At 46.9% G+C, this 24,817-nt stretch overlaps 1 protein-coding gene and 1 pseudogene across 1 annotated transcript in view; both read right to left on the reverse strand.

Moving 5' to 3' along the window:
• Positions 1-2,924: 2,924 nt before the first annotated feature.
• On the reverse strand, positions 2,925-7,299 carry Krt18-ps1 (keratin 18, pseudogene 1; annotated as a pseudogene).
• Positions 7,300-22,302: 15,003 nt separating this feature from the next.
• Positions 22,303-24,817, reverse strand: part of Utp6 (UTP6 small subunit processome component) — a 30,764-nt gene continuing 28,249 nt past the window's right edge. The window contains 1 exon segment of the mRNA NM_001398803.1: positions 22,303-24,438. Coding sequence (NP_001385732.1) covers positions 24,284-24,438 — 155 coding nt within the window. The 3' untranslated portion in view covers positions 22,303-24,283.

Below are 24,817 nucleotides of genomic sequence, written 5' to 3' on the forward strand. Positions count from 1 at the left end.
GAATCCAGGGGAAGGGTTCAGGTACAGATCCAAGTTAGGGACAGAGTCACGTGGACAGTGTGTGAAGCCACGCAGTCAGATGAGCTCGTCAAAGGGAGTGTGAACAGAGCAAAGAACCAAGTGCTGAGCACGAGGCCCAGCCGACAGTCAGAGGTCAGCGGTCAGAGGTCAGAGGTCAGAAATAGGGTGTGGTGGCTGGGAGGGAGCAGCCAATATAGGTGAAAGAAGGCCAGGGAATTTGAGGCCCTGCAAGCCCGCGCCAAGGAGGAGGTGTGTGGAGGAGGGTGTACATGGTTCCAAGTGTTGGGACTGGCTCAGTGGGGCAGGACAGAGCACCAGTCACTGACGACAGCAGCCCGAGGTGCTGAATGAGGCGGGGTCATGGCTACCCAGAGAAAATCACCACCCACCAGAGAAGCTAAGATCAAAACTAGTCTGAAATGCAGTGTGTGGGCAAAGGCATGGAGCAAACGACACTCTGACACGCTCCCTGTGGGAGTGTGGATCGGTGCGAGCTTTAGGGAAACCCTTTGACAGCAACACTCTAGCGTTGAATGTAGTCTGTGACCCATGAGTCCCTTCCTGGGTGTATGTCCCATCGCAAGCTGCGCATGTGTTCATGAAAAGACATGAATTAGCGCTTTCACAGCATCAGCATAGCAGCCCCAAACTGGAAATAACCCCCCGACAACAGATCATACAGCCACACAGTGACACAGAATCCAGCACCCAGAGCAAGCCAACCACTGCTATATGCCACCGCACAGATGAATCACCACTACTGAAAGCTGATAAAGTCATGGGCTGGGGACCCAGGGGTAGAGCACTAGCCTATCATTCAATCCTCAATCCCACACCAAAGCCAAGCATGGTGGCTTGCCTATCGTGCACAGAACCCTAGGTTCCATCCTCAATCTGCACCAAAAAGAGGTTTAATTAATTAACTAATTAACTAATTAACTAATTAACTAATTAAAATAAAAATATAAGCCAGGTGTGGTGGCGCATGCCTTTAGTCAACACTCAGGAGGCAGAGGTGGGCAGATCTCTGAGTTTGAGGCCAGCCAACCTGGTCTACAAAGAGAGTTTCAGGACAGCCACAGCTACACAGAAAAACCCTATCTCAAAACAAAACAAAACAAAACAAACAAAACAAATTTACATAAATAAAACCAGTTTAAAAGGAATATAAACTGCATAGCTCATTTAAATTTCAAACTCATCTAAAACTGTTCCACACACAACAACAGCAAAACCCTGTCCAGTACATTAAGCTGGGAATGGTGACTCACGCCCATAATCCTCATACCTAAGGCTAAAGCAGGAGGATTCAGAATTCAAGGCCAGTCTGGGATACATAACAAGACTCTCTATCTCAGAAAACAAGCTAAATGGACATTAAGATTCACAGCAGCGAGAAAGGAGGTAATGAATTAAAAAAAAATAACAAGGAGGGGTATATGGAAGGGTTCCGAGGAAGGAAAGAAAAGGAGAAATGATGTAATTACAATCTCGAAAATAAATAGGGGGCAGGGGGATTCATGGCAGAGCGAATCACAATAGCCAAAGGTAGAAAGGGCCCAAGTGTCGGTGAATGGGTGGGGAAGTGTGCTACATCCATACAGTGGAACACCATTCAGCCATAACGAGGAATGAAGTGGGCTGGAGGGATGGCTCAGTGGTTAAGAGCACTGACTGCTCTTCCAGAGGTCCTGAGTTCAAATCCCAGCAACCACATGGTGGCTCACAGCCATCTGCAATGGGATCTGATGCTCCCTTCTGGTGTGTCTGAAGACAGCTACAGTGTACTCATATAAATAAATAAAGCTTTAAAAAAAACAACAAACAAACAAGGAATGAAGTGCTAAGACATTCTACAACACCGAAGGATCTTGGAAATACTAAGTTGAAAGAAAGATGTCAGACACAGGCCTTGCACCCAGTGTAATTCCGTTTCTAGGAGGCATTGAATACACAAGCCCACAAAGCTAAAAAGCAGCTTTGTGGATGCTGCCCGCTGAGTGAACAGGGGCTGAAGAGGGGCTGATGTTAACAGATAGGCTCTTCCTTCTAAGTGGTGCCAATGTGCTGAGGTTAGGAGCAGCAGGTTTGCCCAACACTGTGAGGGTACCAAGCGCCACCTTCTACATTTTAAAATGGTTGAGGGGGCTGGTGAGTTGGCTCAGTGGTTAAGAGCACTGGCTGCTCTTCCACAGATCCTGAGTTCAATTCCCAGCAACCACATGTTGGCTCACAACCATCTATAAGGGGATCTGACGCCCTCTTCTGGCCTGTAGATGTATGTGCAGCAGAGTACTCTCACTGAATAAAAAAAAAGTAAAACAAAAACATTAAAATGGCTGAGATGGGGTTGGGGATTTAGCTCAGCGGTAGAGTGCTTGCCTAGCAAGCACAAGGCCCTGGGTTCGGTCCCCAGCTCCGGAAAAATAAATAAATAAATAGATAGATAGATAGATAGATAGATAGATAGATAGATAGATAGATAAATAAAATGGCTGAGATGGTAAATGATTTATGTTACATGTATTTTACAAAGAGATTAAAGGGATTTATGGCATAACAAATCAGAACCCTAGTTACCTGGGGCAAAGAAAGGGTGCTGGCCATATTCTTTTATAAAATCTGGGTGATTATGACATGGACAGGTTCACTTTATGATGGTTCATTGAGAAGGAAAAGACAAAAGCAGCAACCGACCCTTGCTTTGCTTTGTTTTCAAGCAGAGTATCCTGGACTAGGCTTGAATCCACAGCCTGAGCCTCCTGGATGCCGGGATTATAGGTGTGAACTACCACACCCAGCTGAGCACAGGCAATCCTTTCTTTTCCTTTTTTTTTTTTTTCCAGTGAACTCTCAACTTTTATTGGTCCCCCAGTCCCCAGGGGGTTCCCTTCTTCTCAGCCTTAGTGCCTCAGAACTCTGGTGTATCATTGGTCTCGGACACCACTTTGCCATCCACGACCTTATGGGTAGATGTCCTCTGGACAGTTTGCATGGAGTTGCTGGAGTCCAGGGCATTGTTGAGACCAAAATCTTCTCCATCCTCCAGCAAGCGGTGGTAGGTGGCAATCTCCACCTCAAGCTTGACCTTGATACTCAACAGGGCTTCATATTCCTGGGTCTGGCGCTGTCCTTCTGCCCGAGTTTGTGCCAGCTCTGATTCCAGACGCAGAAGGACCCCATTGAGTTGCTCCATCTGCACCCTGTATCTGGCCTCCACTTCCCCAAGGTTGTTCTCCAAGTTGATGTTCTAGTTTTTCATGGAGTCTAGGTCAATCTCCAAGGTCTGGAGGGTGCGTCTCAGCTCCAAGAGTGTGGTCTCAGCGTCCCTGATTTCGGCAGACTTGGTGGTGACTACCGTGGTACTCTCCTCAATCTGCTGAGACCAGTACTTGTCCAGTTCCTCACGGTTCTTCTGAGCCAGCTGTTCATACTGGGCGCGGATGTCTGCCATGATTTTGCTGAGGTCCTGAGATTTGGGAGCATCCCCTTCCACAGTCAACCCAGAACTGGCAATCTGAGCTTCCAGGCCTTGGACTTCCTCCTCATGATTCTTCTTCATGAACAGCAGCTCCTCCTTGAGCGCTTCGATTTCTGTCTCCAGCTGCAACCTTGTGATGTTGGTGTCAGTCACCACCTTGCGGAGTCCATGAATATCACTCTCAGACTGGAGCATGGTCAGTTCCATCTCATACTTGACTCTAAAGTCATCAGCGGCAAGACGGGCATTGTCCACAGAATTCACAAAGATCTGAGCCCTCAGATCTTCCATGGTCTTGAGGTAGTGGCCCCAGTCTCTGACGCCCTGGGGACCCCTTTTCTCCAGATATTCCCGGATTTTGCTCTCTAGTCTCCTGTTCTCGGTCTCCAGGCTCTTCACCTTGTCTAGGTAGCTGGCCAGGCGGTCGTTCAGGTCTTACATGGTCTCCTTCTCAGTCTGGACCCCACCCATTCCCGCCAGGCCTGCGGACCCCATGGAGCCACCCCAGACAGAGCGGGACACGGATATCCCAGACGCTGAGCCCCCCAGCACCTGCATAGACGCTGGCTGCGCTGCTGGCAGGCGGGACCCGCTGGCTGGGAGTCCGCACAGAGCCCAGGGACCAGCAGTTGGTGGAGAAGGTGGTGGAACGGGTGGTGTCTGGAGAGGAGAGCGAAGCGAGAGACCAGGATTGGAGTTCCGCTGCCAATCCTTTCTTTTAAAGATTTTTAGTGTTTTATTTATACGCATGCGTCTCCCTATGTGTATACCTCATGTAGTGGGGATGCCTGCAGGAGGCAGAGAAGGGTGTCCGATACCCTGGAGGTGGAGTTACAGGTGGCTATGAACTGCCCCATGTGGGGGCTGGGAGCTAAGTGCCGCAAGCCCTCCTAACCACCGAGCCTTCTCTCCAGCCTCCCCAGTACAAACAATTCTTAAGAAATTTTGCTTTTGGGCTGGAGAGATGGCTCGGTGGTTAAGAGCACCAACTGCTCTTCCAGAGGTCCTGAGTTCAAACCCCAGCAACCACATGGTGGCTCACAACCATCTGTAATGAGATCTGATGCCCTCTTCTGGTGTCTCTGAGGACACCTACAGTGTACTTATATATAATAAATAAATAAATCTTTTTTAAAAAAAAAGAAATTTTGCTTTTGCTGTAAAAGTGGACTATCGTTATAGGAAGACATGGAATTAAAGGAAGGCTGTAAAGATAGAAGATAAAATAGTATTTTTCAACTATTTATTGATGCACCGTGGCACAACTGTAAAGGTCAGAGGACAACTTGTAAGAATGGTTCTCAAGCCAGGCAGTGGTGGAGCACACCTTTTGTCTCAGCACTCAGGAGGCAGAAGTAGGCGGATCTCTGGGTTAAAAGTCAGCCTGGTCTACAAAGTAAATTCCAGAATATCTAGGACTATACAAAAAACCCTGGCTTGAAAAACCATTGATGATGAGGAGGAGGAGGGGGAGAAGAAGGAGGAAGAGGAGGAGGAGGAAGAGGAGGTGGAGGAGGAAGAGGAGGAAAAGGAGGAAGAGGAGGAAAAGGAGGAAGAGGAGGAAAAGGAAGAAGAAATGGTTTTCTCCTTCCACTAAGTGGGTCTGAGGTGTGTGCTCTTACTTGATGTGTCATCTCACTGCCCCATAATAGTATTTTTTATACACCTAATAATGTAACCGGGGAAGGTGAAGCAGAGGAACCAATCACTCAGCAGTCCTTGAACAATGAAGAAAAAGCAAGCTCTCGCACAGAAATCCGTCTACAGAAACCAGCAGGAAGCTGAGTCTCACAGGTACCTGTTTTAGGGAGTAGGAAGCCCAGAACTGTATCTGGGGTTTATGCCGGGTTTATTGTCCCCCAATTTACTGATGCACCATCTCAGACTCCAAGAGGAGTTTGATGAGGGTCAAATATCCAGAGGTGGAAGTGGAACCACGTTTCTCTGGTTCTGGCTGGACCACCCCAAACTGCCTGTGGGCCTCAAGCCCATCTCTCCACACTAAAACTGGGCTCTCTCTCTCGTTCACCCTCAAACAACTTCTCAGACTTTTAGAAGCAGTTCTCTGCGCTCATAAGGACTCTGGGACCCAGTGAGCAAGCCTGCTTTGCTCTGTGGCCTTATCAACACCCCTAACCATGAGGGAGAACTTTATCTCCATCCTCATCCTCTGTCCTTCCAGGCTGGAGGAATCTCACTGAGGAGGCTGTCTCCATGGCAAAAGCCCTCCGTCACTCTGGTATCTGGCCCTCTTCCAGTTCTATTACATCTTTCTTGGAATGCAGTGGCCATAGCAAAAGACTCTGCACTGGCTTCCACTTTAAAAAAGCCTTCTGCAAAGATGAATGACAGCCTCTTTATATTCAAGAGGATGGCCAGCCAAGCTATGGTTTGCTGAAGGGCGCACAAAGTGTCAGCAGTAGCAGCTGAGAATCCCAATTGTCATCGTCTGTCCTCTCCTCAGTACCTGCCCTAGTGCAGGACTCCAGACAGACACAAGGTGTTAATCAAGACACACTCAGCAGTAGGGATGGGGGGACTGTGTCAGACTGGCATGACACCATCAGGAGGACATTAGTAGATTCTGTAACTCCAAGTCCCAAAGAGCGTTGCCTACTTGATGGGGGCTCAGTGACATAATCACAGTGGCATTCCTATGTCTTGTCATGTGCAGAGGCTACAGTGGGATAGCCTTAAAGTTATGTCTACTGCCTAAACCCCCAAACCTATAAATGTGACTTCATTTCGAAAAGGGGTCCTTTCATGTGTTAAGGATTTTGAGAGCATCTTGGATTACTCTTATGGGCCCCAAATCCAACAGCAAGCATCCTAACAAATGAAGCCAAACAGAGAGGAGAGTCCATCATCACGAGCCTGGGGCAGTGAGGAATGAGCCACTGTGATCAGAGGAATGTGGGTAACCCTCAGAAGCCTGAGTACACGGTGCCGAGACTCTTCCTCAGAAGCTTCTAGAAGGAACACAGCACTGCTGGTCCCATTTCCTACTGCACTTTCCAGAACTTAGTGTCTTAAAATCAACTAGCTTTGTGGCAATTTGTTTGGGCAAGTCTAGGTGAAGAAGGGAGAGGAAAAAAAATATATGGTTCTGGGAGTTAACCTAGCGTAGAACCCTGTGCACTGCCCCTGTGTCCAGGAGTGTTCTTAGCTGTCCCCAACACCCTGTGGGCTGTATGGAAGGTGTAAAGTCTCCAAGAGAAGGAAATGTGAGAGAGGCACCAAAAGTGTCTATCCCAGGTGCCATGCGCAAGAAAAACACCATCCATGAGTATCCGCTGAGAGCATGAGGGGAAGGAAGGTGTGCCGGCTGGCTTGTGTGTTAGCTTGACACACGCTGGAGTTATCACCGAGAAAGGAGCCTCCCTTGAGGAAATGCCTCCATGAGATCCAACTGTAAGGCATTTTCTCAACTAATGATCAAGGGTGGGAGGGCCCAGCCCACTGTGGGTGGTGCCATCCCTGGGCTGGTGGTCTTAGGTTCTATAAGAGAACAAGCTGAACAAGCCAGGGGAAGCAAGCCAGTAAGGAACATCCCTCCATGGCCTCTGCATCAGCTCCTGCTTCCTGCCCTGTGTGAGTTCCAGTCCTGACTTCCTTTGGTGATGAACAGCAATGTGAATGTGTAAGCTAAGTAAACCCTTTCCTCCCCAACTTGCTCCTTGGTCATGATGCTGTGTGCGGGAATAGGAACCCTGACTGAGACAGAAGGCCATGGGTGGCTAGAGGTGTGACCTTCGCAAGCTCCAAGTACAGGGCTGCATAATCTGGGGAGCCGCCATGCTCTGTGAGCACACTGTAGTGCCACCTTCCTGAAATGGGGCTGTGACAGTACTCTTACAAATGAGATCATTCACCTGGTACCCTAGCCTGATCTCACCCTAGCAGCCTGTCCCCACTCCTGCCATTCCTCCTTCTAGAAATAGCTGCAGCCTGCTCACCTCCTCCTTCTGCTATAGCCGTTCCCTTCATTCAGATCATCATCTCTCCAGCTATGGTCTGCAGCCTTAGCTTCCTCCCAAGACTCTCCCGAGAGGGAAACCACCCATGTCACATTCCTGTTAAAGTCCTTCAAGCTGTCAGCCTAACTTCAAGGTCCCCTGCTTCTGCCCTGACATCCCACAAGGCCCCTCGAATGTAGGGGTCTTTAAACACATAAGTCCCATGGCCTAGATGATGACCCCCCGACACCACTTGTCTAAGTCCTCAAGGACTCAACTTAGAGGCTGCCAGGTCCCTGGAAGGTCTCCTTGACCTTCCACCCCCCCCAAGCTCCTCCTTTCCCCACAGACCCTTGGTTCACATCAACAACTCTGTGGCATCGTGTGAGGTATTCTATCTGAGTTCCTTTAAAGTCTTGTGTGTTCGTCTTCCTCATTCATTGCCCCTGTGTCTACAGTATGCAGCAGGTGCTCAGGGGCAACTAATGAAGGAGCTTAAGATCACCAGCAAGCTTAAGGCCAGTGCAGGCTACTGAGATCCTGTCTCAAAGGCAACGGACTGAACTTAATGAATAGTAAACCCACACCAGATTCCCTTGCTTCATCTGAAATAAAATTCACCCTAGATTTTTGCCAAATCTAAAATGCTTCCCACTTTAGAAAAAATAAACACACGGCCCCTGAATTCGGAATCAGACATGAGTTATACACTGTGTGCGTGACCCTTGGCCAGCTGTTTCGCCACCCAAGCCTCAGTTTCTCTTTCTATAAAGTGGGAATTATAAACGCTACTTCCTGGAACTGGGAATGTAACTCAGTTGGCAGAGGGTTTGCTTGGCACTCACAAAGCCTTGGGTTCCACCCCCATGAACAGCCTGTCATAGTTAGGTTTCTATTGACGCTGAGAATTCAATAGTTTGTCAACAAGGAAGAAGCCAGTGAATAAAGTCATCTTGAACCACCATCTGGAGACTGCAGAGTCAATGTGCCTTTGCCGCCCCCTGCTGGCCGATAGGAATACAGCCACCGGTAGCAGCTGAGCGAAACTTCAAGGACCTGCCTGCAGTTGCCAAACAGACGGTTCTCTCACTTGTATCAGCCACGTTCGTTCAGCAGCTAATGAAAGGTTGTCAGAGCAGATTGCTTCAGAGATCAAAACTACCTCATCAGGGAAAATGTAAAGAAATGAAAATGAAGCACGATACAATATTACAAGAATGGGACAGCTTCTCTCTGACATGAACAGAAGGACCAGTGGGCAGCCCTGTGAAAGAAAAGGAAATGTCTCCTTTAGAGCCTACAGCCAGATGTGGCCGTAGTGCAGATCCTGTCCTCCTGACCAATATAAAGCAGAATCTAGTCGTCCAGAACCAGCTTAATAGGGGTTGGGGATTTAGCTCAGTGGTAGAGTGCTTGCCTAGCAAGCGCAAGGCCCTGGGTTTGGTCCTCAGCTCCGGGGAGGGGGGGGGGACCAAAATAACAGAACCAGCTTAATAGAAACTGCTGGAACCTGGAAGGCCATTCTCTCCAAAGGTCTTGGCTTTGCAGCCAGACTGGCTAAGTCAACAAAGTGGGAGGCAGCCCAGCCTTTCCGTTACACCCTGCAACCCTGTGGTTCTTCTTGGCTTGTCACACTTGCATACATTAGTGCACTCTGAGCACACATGCCTCCAAATCCATCACTGGAGTTTGGATGGGGCTTCTGCTCTAGAATGGATTATGGCCAGGATCATTTTTTATTTCTCCCTATTCCAACCACCCTGCAAAAGCTGGAGCTAAGAATGCAAACTTTGAGAACTCAAGGGCAGTGTAGGACCAAGATGTTTACTTAGCCAGGGAGTTTGCTTCCCAGGGAGACAGGCTCAGATTCCCTCCTGCAGCAGGGCTTAGCTGAGTCCAGCCAGTTGCTCTGAGAAAGGAAAGGCCCTGGTTGGCCCAGGCACACAGGCAGCTTGGGGAAACACCACCCTGCCAAGGTTTCCTGGTGACTAGACTGCCATTCTAAAGTGGCACCAAACTTAGAAATGGGAGGAAGAAACACACTTCTCAACAGTAAAAAAGGCATAAATCAAAAACAAGAGTGTATTAAAGCATCAAAATGGGCCATCAAGTCAGCTCACAGGCAGAGGGGCCTGCACACAGGCCTGATGCTTGAATTTAATCCCTGGATCCCATAAAATCACAGGCAGGATAATGGACTCCTGAGAATTGTCCACTGACCTGCATACATGTGCCATTGATAGGCAGAAAGACAGAAAGACACACACACACAATTTATTAAATTAATAAAGTTATATATAAAATTACCTATATAAATTGTAAATAGCCAGAACAAGGATTGTAGCTCATCAATGGAGGACACACCACCACCACAACACCACACCACCACACCACACCACACCACACCACCACACCACACCACCACACCACACCACCACCCCTGATTCATGGTACTCCCTCCCCTAGCACATGCCTGGAGAAAATTCTTGGTTAAAGATACTGTCTAAAGCAAACTTTCTCAGGGATGGACCAGTAGGGTCAGCAGTTAAAAGTATTTGCTGCTTTCACAAAGGACCCAGGTTCCATTCTAAGCACAGACCTGGTAGCTCACAGCCATCTGTAACCCCAGTTCCGAGGGCTCTGACACCTTCTTCTGGCCTCAGAGACACCAAGCATACATGTGTTGCACATATACATGTACACACACAGGCAAAATACTCATACATTTTTAATGTGATTTAAAAGAACAAGAAGGAGGAGGAGAAGGAAGAAGAAGAGGAAGAGGAGGAGGAAGAGGAGGAGGAAGAGGAAGAGGAGGAGGAGGAAGAGGAGGAGGAGGAGGAGATGAAGAGTAAAGGCTTCTCCTCCAGGTGTAGAGGATGTCTCTATGCCTCGGGGGGACCTCTGGTTTGAGGCCCAGCCACAGTCACATTCTACCCTGTCCAAAACAAGGTAGATTCATTGCATTTGTTCGTGACAGTCCTCTGCTCCTCAGTGGCCCTCTGGCTTCTGTCATTCTCTTTTTCTGTCCCTTTACCACCTCTCCCTAGCCTGGTTCACACTTGTGACAGAAGCTAGGGACAACGGTCACCATTGCCCTAGTGAACAGCAACTGTGGCGGTGAAGGCACAGCTGGGGTGACCACAGGAACTCCCCAGCCCCACCCCATCACACATCCACGATCACACTCAGCAGCACAGCAAAGGTGTCCTTCAGTGTCCTCTTCCTTGTCCTCTCTGTCTAAGACAGTCCCCTCCTCCCTAAGAGTTCCTTCTCAGTATGGCTTGTGTGACACCTGTGCTTACCTGGTTCTGCCACCACCCACCCTTGTGACCTGAGCCTTCTGCACACCTACAACTCTTCACTCCTCAATAAATAATCTCAAACTCTGGAAATGCTAAAAACCGGGAAATCTCCATTTCCACCTCCAGCACCTCCTCCCTCCCTCTACCCTTCTCGGTTTCAGACGACAGCAGCCAGGGAGAGGGAAGGCTGCTAACTTCCAGTAGCTGAAAGAATAATAGGACCACAGGCTGAACTGGGCCGATGCAGCTCAATAGAAAGAAGACTTTCCTAGTAGCTAGCACCAGGCAGCCATGATGACTCCCTCTATGGTAGGAAAAGCCCTGTGCCTGAAGCAGGCAGAGAAGATGTGCAGACAGCATAGGCCAAACTGAATAGCATACATGTTTAACCTACACACACACACACACACACACACACAGAGAGAGAGAGAGAGAGAGAGAGAGAGAGAGAGAGAGAGAGATTTTGTGTATATTCTTCCTTCACGGGCATTTGGAAAACAATTTACTCAATTAGCTGCTATGATTCTCTGAATCTTTTCTGCGGCAGGTAAGAAGCCCTTGGCTTGTCAAGGAGGCACAGGTGGCTTATTCTGGTTCACCACAGACTTGCCAGGGTGTGTCTGGCTGATAAGGCTACCAGACCTCCTCGGTGTGTGTGTGTGTGTGTGTGTGTGTGTGTGTGTGTGTGTGTGTCTGTGTCTGTGTCTGTGTCTGTGTCTGTGTCTGTGTCTCTGTGTATGTGTCTTTGTGTCTGTGTGTGTCTGTCTGTGTGTGTGTGTGCATGTGTGTGTGTGTGTGTGTGTGTGCGTGTCTGTGTCTGTGTCTGTGTCTGTGTCTGTGTCTGTGTCTCTGTGTATGTGTCTTTGTGTCTGTGTGTGTCTGTCTGTGTGTGTGTGTGCATGTGCATGTGTGTGTGTGTGTGTCTGTTCACAGCTTACCATGTGATCTTAGAGAAGTCTCATACCCTCAGCTTTAAAGTGAGGTAAATTATCCACTGCCCACTACGTGTACTAAATAAGCCTTCCCCCCTTACTAAAAACAAGCTGGTTATGGTGGTGCACACCCTTGATTCCAGCAACTTGGGAGGCTGAGGTAGATGGGTCTCTCTATGAGCTCCAGGACAGCCCAGGCTATATAAAGAGAATTTGTCTCAAAAACAACAACAACAGCAACAACAACAACAAAGTAGTGGCTTCATAAAATGAAAAGTGTTAAAAGATTAAGTAGAAAGTAGAATTTCATGCCAAGTAAGGATTATATAATTGCTACTTTAATTAACTTGCCACTTACTTTCTCAGCCAACAGTCCTTGAAAACTAAGTAAATGTTCCATTTTCCCATCAGTAGAAATAGCTAGCAATCACCCACAGACTGGCCAGTGTCTGCTGGAGTCCAATCCCTGCTCATCAGTGCCCAATATACAGAAGCAAAGAGGTCACCTTTCTTCTCCAGGGTACACTCAGGTCTCGAGTACCGCAGTCCTCGAAGTGCAATTCATGTCGAACGCCTTTAATCCCAGGGAGACAGAGACAGGCAGATCTCTGTGACTTCAAGATCAGCCTTGTCTACATGGTGAGCTCAAGGACAAACAGAACTACATGGTAAGACTCCATTTAAAATAATAATAATGGTAATAATAATGGTAAATAATAACAACAACAACAACAACAATAATAATAATAATAATAAAGTTCCAGTGATAAAACCTAAGCCTACTCAGGTCTATGAATTCTCTGATCAAAAATAGACCCAAGAAAACATCCAGCCTTTTGAGCAATAGGCAAGCGCTTACTACCCAGGAGGCCAGGTCCCTCAGAGTAGCTGAAGCACTCTGGAAACTAGTCACTTCTAGCAGGCCGCCTGTCGCAGGAACTCCAAGAACAGGGCTTCTCGCACCTTACTTTTTTACCTTGGCTGTTTATGAATGCATTTTATGTGTTCTTGTGTATTTGTGTACACATTTGTTTTTATGTATCTATCATGTGGATATGGGAGCCCATGGAGGCCAAAAGGATGTCATCCAGTTGCCCCGGAACTGGGGTTACAGGAGGTTGTAAACTGCCTGGTGTGGATGCTAGAAACCAAACTGGGGGAGGAACAGGTGCTCTTAACTTCTGAGTCGTCTCTGCAGAGCATAGAATGGTCTAAAACAACAACAATGACGATAACAACAACAACAGCAACAACAGAAGGTTGGCTAGAACTAGAGCCATAAGAGTTTTGAGCATGGGTGCCTCAGGCTTTCCAGCAGGCAGGGAACAGGATCAGGGTGAGGCAAGGAGACTTGAATCATCCCTATTTTGGTAACCGGTGCTGGGCCAAGACTTCTTGGAGTCTGACATTCTTAGCTCATATTTAAGAATAGCACAATTTCGGGGCTGGGGATTTAGCTCAGTGGTAGAGCGCTTACCTAGGAAGCGCAAGGCCCTGGGTTCGGTCCCCAGCTCCGAAAAAAAGACCCAAAAAAAAAAAAAAAAAGAATAGCACAATTTTGGGAAAAAAATTTAGATAACAATGAACTGGGTCCTGTGAGTACAAGAAAGTTTAAGACATTTATACTGAAGCTCCTTACAAAGTGCACATGGCGTCGCTGTCAGATGGGTTCTTGGTGACTTAGAAACAGTGTTCCAGATATGGGTCTAGGGAGGATGACTGTGGTAAACGCATCGCCTGGCCCTATGCACAGAAGTCACTTTGGGGGCTGTAGAGTACGAATGACATCTCTCATGAGGATGAGTTTTATAGCCTAGAAATAATGCTCAAGATTTTAGGGGGGAAGGGTCTGGGATAAAGAAAGCATAAATTCCGAGAGCTATGAGCGGAGCCTGGCTCAGCAGAGAGGAAAGGCTCACCAGGTTATTAACTACGTCCATTCCCAGCATGTCAGGAGGAAGGGGCTAAACATCTTCCTTTGAAGGATGCCTATGTGTTTAACCTTCCTGGCTTCTCCCGTGTGCGTGCATTAGGACTTTCTGCCTTCTGCAGTTACTGTAAAGCTTGTCTGTGTGCAGAAGGAACTCTTTATGCTGCTTCAAGGGTAAACCACAGTCAGCAGTGGGATTGGTAAGGTGGTTCAGCAAAGGCTCCTGCCGCCAAGCCTGCAGACAAGTGCTTTCCCTGTTATCCGCCTAGTGGAAGGAGAGAAAAGACTCCCACTTTGTCCTTAGACCTCTGCACTCGTGGGCACGCACATTCCCACACACATACACGTGTAAATACATAAAATGTAAAAGGTCACCAGTCAGTCGGTGTTGAAGAACAAAAGCGCTGCAGGTAAGAGCACACACTGCTCTTGCAGAGAACCTAGGTTCTAGGGAACAATCTCGAGCCATCAGGCTTGGCAGCAAGCCCCTTTCCCCACTGAGCCATCTCACTGGCCCACTCACTTCTTGTCTCTTGGTACCTCTTGGCCCAATGCTACTAGAGTAACACTTGTCTGTTAGACACTAGGCAAACTCAGTTTGTACATCTCTTTTCTTCAATTTTTTAAAAAAGATTCATTTTATTTGTATGAGTACACTGTAGCTGTCTTCAGACACACCAGAAGAGGGCATCGGATCCCATTACAGATGGTTGTGAGCCACCATGTGTGTGCTGGGATTTGAACTCAGGACCTCTGGAAGAGCAGTCAGTGCTCTTAACCACTGAGCCATCTCTCCAGGCCTCTTTTCTTCAATTTAAAGTGAAAGTAAATTTAACTCCAATCTTATTTGAAAATGGATGCTCATTTTTTTGTTGTTGTTGCTGAGTTGTTTTGCACGATACTGGAGATTGACACCCGGCACTCATGCAAGCTAAGAAAGCACTCTCCCACTGAACCCCTGAATGTTTTCTTCTTTGTAAAGTAACAAAAGTGGTAATTAGGATTAGATTATAATGTGAAGTCAGCGTTACTTTGCTTTCTTTCCCTTGGCCGGGTTAAGGCCTAAAACTTTTGTGGTGCGTGGGAGGAGGGGAGGGTTCGATGTTTTCTATAGTGAAAGCATTTTCCATCAGGACGAGCCTCATATCTTCGTGCTTCACATATTTTACCAAGGAAAGGCAGCAAGAATTGACTTTTAAACTGAGCATGGCAGTAATCTCAGGGAGGAGGAGGTGGGAGAATCGTAAATCTAAGGTCATTCTCAGCCTCACGGAGGATTTGAGACCAATCTGGGAAATGTGAGACTATGCCTAACAAAAAGAAAAAGAGCTAGGCAGTGGTGGTGCACGCCTTTAATCCCAGCACTCAGGAGGCAGAGGCAGGGAGATCTGAGTTCAAGGCCAGCCTGGTCTACAGAGTGAGAGTTCCAGGACAGCCAGGGCTACACAGAGAAACTCTGTCTCAAGAAAAAAAAAAAGGAGGAAGGAACAGACTTCTCCTTAGGAGGTGTATTTATAGGTTTGTTTTCTTGAACGCTCGCTCTCTGGAACGTTTGCTGGCTTGTGCTTTAGATTGTGTTCCGTTTGCATAAAGAGCTGCTTTCTCAGAGAAATCTTGTCTAACTAGACTAGACATAACTCGTTCTGATGTTCAATGGAAGAGAAAGGGGGTGCCACCCCCAGGCTAGGCGTCTAGACTGAGTGAAAAACTGGACTGGTGAGGTGGCTCAGTGGGCCACGGTGACTGCTGCCAAGCATGACTACCTGAGTCGAGCCCGAACCCCACCGGGTCAGAGAAGTTCTTCCAATGAGTTGTGTTTGACCCCCACTGGTACACTATAGTGTGCGTGAGCACACTTACAATCATTTGCACCAGTGCATTATAGCATGCATGTGCACACTCACAATCATTTGCACTGGTGCACTATAGTGTCCATGTACACACTCACAATCATTTGCACTGGTGCACTGTAGTGTGCATGTACACAGAATCATTTGCACTGGTGCACTATAGCATGCATGTGCACACTCATAATCATTTGCACTGGTGCACTGTAGTGTGCATGTACACACTCACAATCATTGCACTAAGGAGAAGGCAAGCAGATACACAACCCTCACTACCCTCTCTCCCAACTACAGGAACAATGTGACTAGCTGCCTCAGATTTTTCCTCCATGCCTTTCCCACCTAGGGGGCCTGTACAAGAAAATCCTGTGTCAAAATATTCTTCTACCTTTAAGTTATATCTTGTCAAAACGAAAAGAAAAATAATATAACAGAAGTCTAAAATTTTCAGGAAAAAATAAATAATTGCTTTGCCCTGTTATCTCTTAACGAAAATCCTTACTAACTTTCTATGTAGTTTTTCTTTTTTTTTTTTTTTTTTTTTTGGAGCTGGGGACTGAACCCAGGGCCTTGCACTTGCTAGGCAAACGCTCTACCACTGAGCTAAATCCCCAATCTCCCCTTACTAACTTTCTAAATGAAGAAAACAGAAACCAACTTTTAAAAGCCGAAATTATGTGTAAGACATATCAGTATAAACAATCCCAGCCTGAGGCAGGAGGACTTAGACCTAGGAGCTAGCCTGGGGTATTTAGCAAGGCCCTGTATGTAAGTAAATAAGATCGGCACATATGCACATAAAAAAGTCCTAAAGCACAAAGGCAAAACCACAGCCAGCCTCCTCAGTGAGGGGACAGAACACTCCTCTGACAGGTCCCAGGTACCCAATGCTCTGTCAGTCCTCACAGCAAAGCCTTCCTTTCCCTGCCCATGAGCGAGAGAAACCAGGGACACTCTGGCCTCCACTGTGGAAACTAATGAGGGAAGGTCTTAAAACTGATAAAACGCAGGTCCGCACAGGTTCTTATTAAATCCTGGGCTGACTTCCCAAGAGAGCAGCCAAACAGCCTACAGTGCTCTTGGGTTATCCCAGCGCTTACAGAAATGTTGTTTGGTTGATGCTTTCAAAAATATGATTGGACATCTCTCTTCAACAAGATGCATTGTCTTAAACAAGGCCATAATTGCCAAGTCCTGAAGTCCACAAGGGGGACCTCATACAGGTTTCAATTCGGGGCCATTTATACGCCATCAAACCAAAGGGCCTCCACCAGAAGACAACTGCTTGAATTTAACTTTGTTCTTTGGTTCTGCCTTTTGACCTCTAAGAGACCATTAAAGGTGGGTGTGGATGAAGGGGGAGTTAGGAGGCCAGAGGTGCGGGGAGAAGAGTAGAGTCTATCCAGTCCTAACAGGCAGCCTTCTCCTGCCTTTAGGGAAGCTGGAATGTGCATTATTAAAAGGCCTCACAAGTACTGGACTGCTGCCGGGAGCGAGACAATGGATTTCTAAGTAGAGTGCTTTCGTGAAGTCAGGGACTAGGGTGGGAAAGGAACCAGCCTAAAAAAGCATGGCATTAAGACTGTAGCAGTCACAAAGGCTCTAAGCAGTAAGGAGACGTTCAAAGCACAGGGTCTGAAGGCAGACTGGCTGGGTTCAAATCGGTCCTGCCAATTACTAAGTATGGAACCAAGCTGTGACTTCCTTACCCGATTCCCCAGCAACTTAGCCCTCCAGGACCCAGCCACTAACTCTACCTCCAAATGCACCCAAGGAAATGAAGACAGAGTTAGACAAAACAAGGATGCTTGTAGTGGCCCAGCCACACCAACAGAAGACACATTCCAGATGTCTGTCCATTGATGGATGGAGAACAACCTACAAAATGTGGTCCATCTAACGATGGAAGAAGCATTCATCTGCAGAAAGGAACGAAACACTGACACAGCCTGCAAGTGAATGAGCCTCAAAAATATGCTGAGGTGAAAGGAGCCAGGCTCAAGCCAGCATCTACTTCAGGATTCCATTTATAGTCAACTCACGTTTTCCTACCCAGAATAGGTAAATGGATGGAGCCAGCATGCCAATGAGTGACAGTGGGCTCAGGAGAGGGGAGGGGAGTAACTACTAATGCACAGGATTTGCTTTTGGAGCAGTAAAATGTTCTGGAACCAGATGATCACGATGGTCACAGAACAATTCCACTGTGACGGATGCCTCGGGAATGTACGTCCCAAATAATAGATTTATGGTTACTTGTCTTTTGCAATAACTGAAATTATCTTTAGTTTACTCTGTGCCTCAGTTTCCTCATCTGTAAAATGGACATAGGGTTGTTGGAAGAGTCTCGGTTTGTTAAAGGAAAACGGAAAAAAGAAGTCCCCTGGCAGTGAGTACCAAGCAAGGGTAAAACACTATGCACAAGTTTTCTTTGAGGTTGGGAATGATTTTAAATCTGTCTGGTGAGCTGTGTGCCATGTGTGCCAATGGAACTCAAGAAATGTGACCAGGATTTCTCACTTTAATTATAGTTAGCAAACTCACGCAGGATCCATGGCTACAGAGTTAGACAGTATAGTTCTTTTTTTTTTTTTTTCTTTTTTTTTTTTTTCAGAGCTGGGGACCCAACCCAGGGCCTTGCGCTTCCTAGGCAAGCGCTCTACCACTGAGCTAAATCCCCAGCCCCGGACAGTACAGTTCTTAATCCTCCCACTCTATCCTCAGAACAACTCTAAGAGGCGGTTGTTATCAGTCCCATATTAACAATAAATGGGAAACGTCCCTCACAGGCTCATGTGTGAGCACTTGGTCCCCAGGCGGGGGGCACCATATGGGCATTTGTGCAGCCCTTGGTTGGGAGGCCTGGGAAGTGGAGGTGGGTGAGTGGGAACAGCACCCACAGGGCAATCACAACTGCCTGTAACCTCCCTAGTTCCTAGGGGGTCTCATGCCCTCTGGTAGCTTCTGTAGGCACCAGGCAAAGCACATGGCACAGATACATAGGCAGGCACTCACAGTACATATAAAATAAAATTGACTTTCAAAGTCCTCCACTACAAGACCAGCCCTGTCACACACACACACACACACACACACACACACACACACACACACACACACACACACATCCACTTGCTAAACGTATCTGTCTGCCTCTGTTGGCTCTAGGTCCCAAATTCCAAGGCCATCTGCCCTGCATTTTCTCGTTTCCACTTTCAGGAAGCCACCACCCTCCACAGAGAAGAGCGCATCCTGTCCTGCTCTGCCCTGGCAAAATTAAGTCTCTATAATCCAAAGTGACTCTCTCTGCAAATCTATCTTCCTATCTTCTAGTAAGTGCCATCTTGGATCACCAGCCCGATTAATATGTATATGTGCTGTGCCAGGCAAAACGTGGGGTGCCAGATACGGCCTTCAGCATAGGCTACTGCCAAGGAGCTCGCTGAGAAAGCAGGGCTGACACTGAACAGAGGTAGATGAAGACTAGTAATGGTCTTAGAAAAATGAAACAGAAATCGGCTGGCACAACATGAAAATACGTTTCTGGAAACCCTGAATTCAAAGGGGCCTTTGGGGGCTGGAGAGATGGCTCAGTGGTTAAGAGCACTGGCTGCTCTTCTAGAGGTCCTGAGTTCAAATCCCAGCAACCACATGGTGGCTCACAACCATCTGTAATGAGATCTGATGCCCTCTTCTGGTGTGTCTGAAGACAGCGACAGTATACTCACATATAAATAAATAAATCAAAAAAAAAAAAAAAAGCAACTCAAAGGGGCCTTTGGGTTTTGTTTCTTTAGACATAAAAGAACACACGTGAAGGAGGGAGGGGAAGGGTGGAAAAAAAAAAAAAAGAACACACGTGTATGACCTAGTGTTCAGGGCGAGCCAAGCATTCTGCCCTGGAAGCATGACTAGGTAAGCCCTCTCCTGATGCCCTCACCCAGGCTCCCCAGCAGCTGTGCCCAGCTCTGCCTCCAGCCTCAATGCTCACTCACCAAGACACTGAGAAACCTAGTCCTGCTTGCCTTCAAAGTACCCACCGACACCCACAGGCTTCCTGCCCTGCAGCCTCTTAACGGGCTATTACCTGCCTCAACTTGCCAGCCACAGGTTTCCCTTGATCTGTAACACCTGCCCACACCTTCCCACCCCACTCACCAAGCCCTGGGCTCCAGATGCTGGCAGAGCTCCTGCCTGCAAGCTTCACAGCTGTTGGCCTGAAGTAGCTGCGTGGCCGCCAGCGCCTGACCACAGCTGACTGAGATTCCCAACCACATTGCCAAGGCTCCACACCTGGGAAGTTGCTGAGCCATGAGGTACCCAGGATCTGGCTGCCGGTTGGAAAATCTATTGCACAGGACTGGTCTCGGCAATGGCTACTCCAGGTCAAAGGGGGGAAATTCCTGTCAAGAAACACAGGCGGGGGGGGGGGGGGGGGGTGTGGTTGGGGCTTTAGCTCAGTGGTAGAGTGCTTGCCTAGCAAGTGCAAGGCCCTGGGTTCAGTCCCCAGCTCCTAAAAAAAGAAAAGAAAAAAAAAAGAAGAAAAAAAAGAAAGAAACACAGGCAGGGCAGTGCAGAGGGCACCCTGTGCTAACAGGACACGTACTCCCCCAGTGTCCGTGGCTGGTTCAGAAATGACTTTTGGGGTACTGATCCTGAAAGCAACTACCTGTGTAGCTTTCTTTTTTTTTTTTCCCCTGGAGCTGGGGACTGAACCCTTGCGCTTCCTAGGCAAGCGCTCTACCACTGAGCTAAATCCCCAACCCCACCTGTGTAGCTCTTAAGGCGGGACACGAAGCTGGGTCTGAAACGGCAAGTGTCAATCCTACCCAATGCCTGCTGGGTGCTTCAGCTTCTACACTTCAGTTCCCATCACAGTACTAAAACGGTCCGAGTGCCTGACGATATAGGAATCCCTCTGACGTGTTGACCACTCTCCGCCCTATCATTCCACAGGTTTTTCTGTAATTCTAGGACGTGATCCAACTATAACTCATTCACAAGTGGACTAGAACTTAGCAACCAGGTCCCTATCTTGAGTTAGGGATGGTCTTTAGGGTTAACCTGCTCTATGCAATGGTTGATCATTGGGTGGACCCAGTATAACCAATAAACATTCCATGCTGTCAGATTCTGACCAGAGCCTGGTCACTCTCCTTGTTGTTGCCTCAAAGAAAGTAAGGTGACACCTGGGAGAGGTGCAGGGGAAATAACCCAACTGTAGTCTTCACCAACAGTCGGTCTCGATGTACTCCCTCCTGAAGACTCGGTTAAGTGCAGAATGATTCACGGGTCCCACCCCAAGATTAAAGAAGCAATCCGATAATGCTGGGAGAGACTTCTGAGGCTGCCTGCCAGTTGGGGTGAGATATAGCTTCTGGGGGCCTCTCAGTGATGCCTTTCAATCAACCATGCTCCTATAAGTAACCACAATAAACTCACTAGACTAGGCTAGACTCAGTATGATCTATTGGCAGTGCTGGTCTGTGGTGAACAGACATTTGACACACACTCTTCAATGTTAGTTTTCCCTCTATGTAGACTTTTCTATAAAGGGAATGTGGCCAATGTATGCTCTGTTGTGCTGATCCACAACTGTCTGGCTGCCTGTCTCTGCAAGCCCTATCAGACAGAATCTTCTGGAACCATGGAAATACAAGCTCTATTACTGTAGTGTGCAACATGGTAACTGTGTGGCCATTTAAGCATGGTTACAATGTGACAAGTGTGGCCCCTCTTAGCGGCAGAGACCTTTAAGCATTCTGGGACAGAAGCAGGTGGATTTCTGTGAGTTTGAGATTAGCTTGGTCCCGCTGAGTTCCAGGAGGCCTGCCAGGATTAACAGTGAGACCCTGTCTCCAAAAAAAAAAAAAAAAAAAAAAAAAAAAAATCAGGTACACAGATATAAACGCAGGCAAAACACTCAAAAAAAAAAAAAAGTTTTTTTTTTTCCTTTTGGTGTTTCCTCACAGGGTTTCTCTGTGTAGCCCTGGCTGCCCAAATGCTGGGATTAAAGGCATGCACCACCATGCTCAGCTATAAAATTAAAATTTTAAAAAGCAAATGACAAGACTGGGCCATGGTGGTGCATAACCATTAGTGCCAGCACTCGGGAGGTGGATCTCATGAGTTGTGAGGCCAGCCTGATCTACAGATCAAGTTCCAGGACAGTCAAGGTTATAAAGAGAACCTGTGTCCAACCCCCACCCCACCCCACAAAGAGGCAAATGACAAGCAAACCACAGTAAAGGCTCAAAAGTGCACTATATGTTCTAATCCGCATAAGGATTCAATATATAATAAGGGTCTATGGGTCGTATAATGAACCGAGAAAAGAAGAAGCAGATTGGCTACCCAGTGCTACAGAAGTGAGTCAACTGCTTGAGGAAGAGATCCAGTTGTCCAAGGCAAGAGAAGAAACTGAAAAAAAAAAAAGCCTTTAAAACTGAGGGTGGGGCTGGAGAGATGGCTCAGCAGTTAAGAGCACTGGTTGCTCTTCCAGAGGTCCTGAGTTCAATTCCTAGCAACCACTTGGTGGCTCACAACCATCTACGTGATGTGCCTTCTTCTGGTACACACAGGTACGTGCAGCTTGAGCACTCATATATATAAATAAATCTTAAAAAACCAAACCAAACCTGTAGGTATAGCATGAAAGCATGTTTACATAGCATGTGTGAGGCCCCAGGTCTGACCTCAGCACTGGGGAGAAGGGACAGAGTCACAAAAAAATTTCTCCCAGCATCAAAAGCAGCAAACAGGAAAGAAGGAACATCAACAACTTATCTGTAAGAAGTGAGAGACAAACAAAAGGTAACATTCGAAATGTGTTCTTTTAAAGACTTATTTATTCATTTTATGTATATGAGTACATTGTCACTGTCTTCAGACACACCAGAAGAGGGCATCAGATCTCGTTACAGATGGTTGTGAGCCACCATGTGGTTGCTGGGAATTGAACTCAGAACCTCAGGAAGAGCAGTCAGTGCTCTTAACTCCAGGCCCTCTCGATGTATTTTTAAAACATGAGTCCATAAGAAAAAGTAGTTTAAGCAATGACGTATCGCTTTCATTTACTGAATGGTGAATTATAAAACAATGGAAATGAAGTACGTAATCCCCAGTGCTGACAAGGGTGTTGGTGCCTCTTGCATTTGATGCTGGAAAGAGCAGATTGGCGAATTTCATTCCTTTACCTAAATTCAGCACTTTCACTGTCAAATAAGTCCCCCAAGGAAGTACCAGTGAATGTGACCAAAGACTGACAGAATCTTCACCAATACCATTTATAATTTAAAGAAATAATAGATGGCAAGCTCTACCCACAGGAGATTAATGAATAAGGCAATGGAATGCTATGAATTCATTAGGTGCTTCCCACGTTATTAAATGAATTAACATGAATTAAGGCTTACTATTCAGTGACTTGTTCTGAATACTCTTCCAATGATATCACAATATTAAGTTAAACCCAGGTCTAGTTGTTCAGGGCTCATCTCAGCCCCTTGAGAGGCTGAGGCAAGAGGATTCAAAGTTCAAGGCCCACCTAGACTTGAGAACTGTCAAGGCCAGCCAAAACTTTCAAGACCTGCTCAAAAACAGAAAATAAAAAGACAGCTGGATCTGACTCAGTGGTAAAGCTCCTACCAAAGGCATATTTAGGTTTATCAAAAACAAACAAACAAAACAAAACCCAGTATCAAAAAAAGTGAAAGGATTTATTTCAGCTTCCTCCCCTGCTCGGGCCTCCTTGATACAGTCCTTGGCCTGTCCATCCTTGGGCTAAATCACTTTCTGTACCACCGTAACCCTCCTAAAGGACAAACTTCTCCCAGTACCCAGCTCCTCCCTGTTCCTCATATTCTCAGCCTCCTTTCTTTCTTGTAGGTGAAGGAAGGCTCGTATTTCTTGAATGGTTGATTTAAAAGTACAAATGCAATTCAGATACAGATAACACAGTTACTTTGTTCAGCCTCTTAGATCACACGGCTCTCCGCTCTGCACTGCCCTGTGCTGGGATAACCTTGGGCACTGTGTAAAGGTTGTCTTTGAATTATTCAAATGTTGATTTCTTTACCAATGGAGTGCTGAATACTGTCCGGACTTTGGAACTGTTATCTTTATGAAGCATCACCTGCTTCCTATTTCATAAATATTCGTCTCCATCACTTTCTGATTGGTTTAATAGCTGATGGTCTAGAGCAGGGCAGGAGAGGAAAGGTGGGACATCCAGGCAGAGAGGAACTCTGGGAAGAATTGAGAGGTGGGAGACCTGCCAGCCAGACCTGGAACTCGTCATATGGGACTGAGGAGAGGTGACCAACCATGTGGTAAATGTGGATGAATATAGATAGGATTAATTTATAGGAAACAGTTGGGAACAAGCCTAAGCCATAAGGCCTCAGCTTTCATAAATAAAGTCTCTGGATCATTATTCAGGAGCTGGAGGGTCGAGGCAGTCCGTCCACACCCTAGTCCCTCCTATCCCCACAGCCATCATGCAGGCTTTCACAATAAGAAGACACACAAAAAAATACTTCCTCTTGGGTTTGAACCGGCTCCCTCATACCAACTCTAGACTAGAGCAGTATATGCTTTGCCTGGAACGAGAAATGGAACTGAACCGAATGAGTTCTGTGTTTAGATTTGATAGGCACCAGCAGTTCTCCTTTCTGGAACCAAAGAATAATGACAAGTCAGAGTACCAGGTAACAAAGATCAATCCCGCCAGCTCTCCACAGCTCACACACGACTGTCACCAGCCTGCCCAAGACTTGCAATACAGGTTCAGCAAATTGGTGGCACTCCTCCCTAGTGGCCAGCCTGATGCATGGCGTGTTTAGCTACAAACATCGATGCTGACTGTCCCTGTAGCATTCTCATGGCTCGCCAATAGATCTGTCCGCAGTTCTCAGGTTTACCGAAGGGATGGTTCAATTCTTCGTTCATGTAATCCAGCCAAAGATCTTTAAAGGAACAAAAAAAAAAAAAAAAAAAAAAAACTACTGTAAACAGAGCTAGAAAACTGAGAAGGCTTTAATTAGGCAAATTCAGTTATTAAATACTAAGCCAGTTATAAAAGTCTAAGAAACTTCCAAACATAAAATCAGTGTAAGAGGAATTTAAATATACAAATAAAATGAGGCTCTCTGACATATGTAACCACTGTGGAGTATTTAAGTCCACCTATTGCCTCAAACATGTATCATGTCTTTATAGCAGAAACTCAGACTCCTTTCTATCCTCTCCAGACAGGGTCTCTTGTGTACTACCCTGGCTGCCCTGGAACTCACTCCATAAACCAGGCTGGCCTCACACTTAGTGATCCATCTGCCTCTGCCTCTC

The sequence above is a fragment of the Rattus norvegicus genome, chromosome 10 (genome assembly GCF_021556685.1).
Source record: "Rattus norvegicus strain SHRSP/BbbUtx chromosome 10, alternate assembly SHRSP_T2T, whole genome shotgun sequence".
In the NCBI taxonomy this organism is placed as follows: Eukaryota; Metazoa; Chordata; class Mammalia; order Rodentia; family Muridae; genus Rattus; species Rattus norvegicus.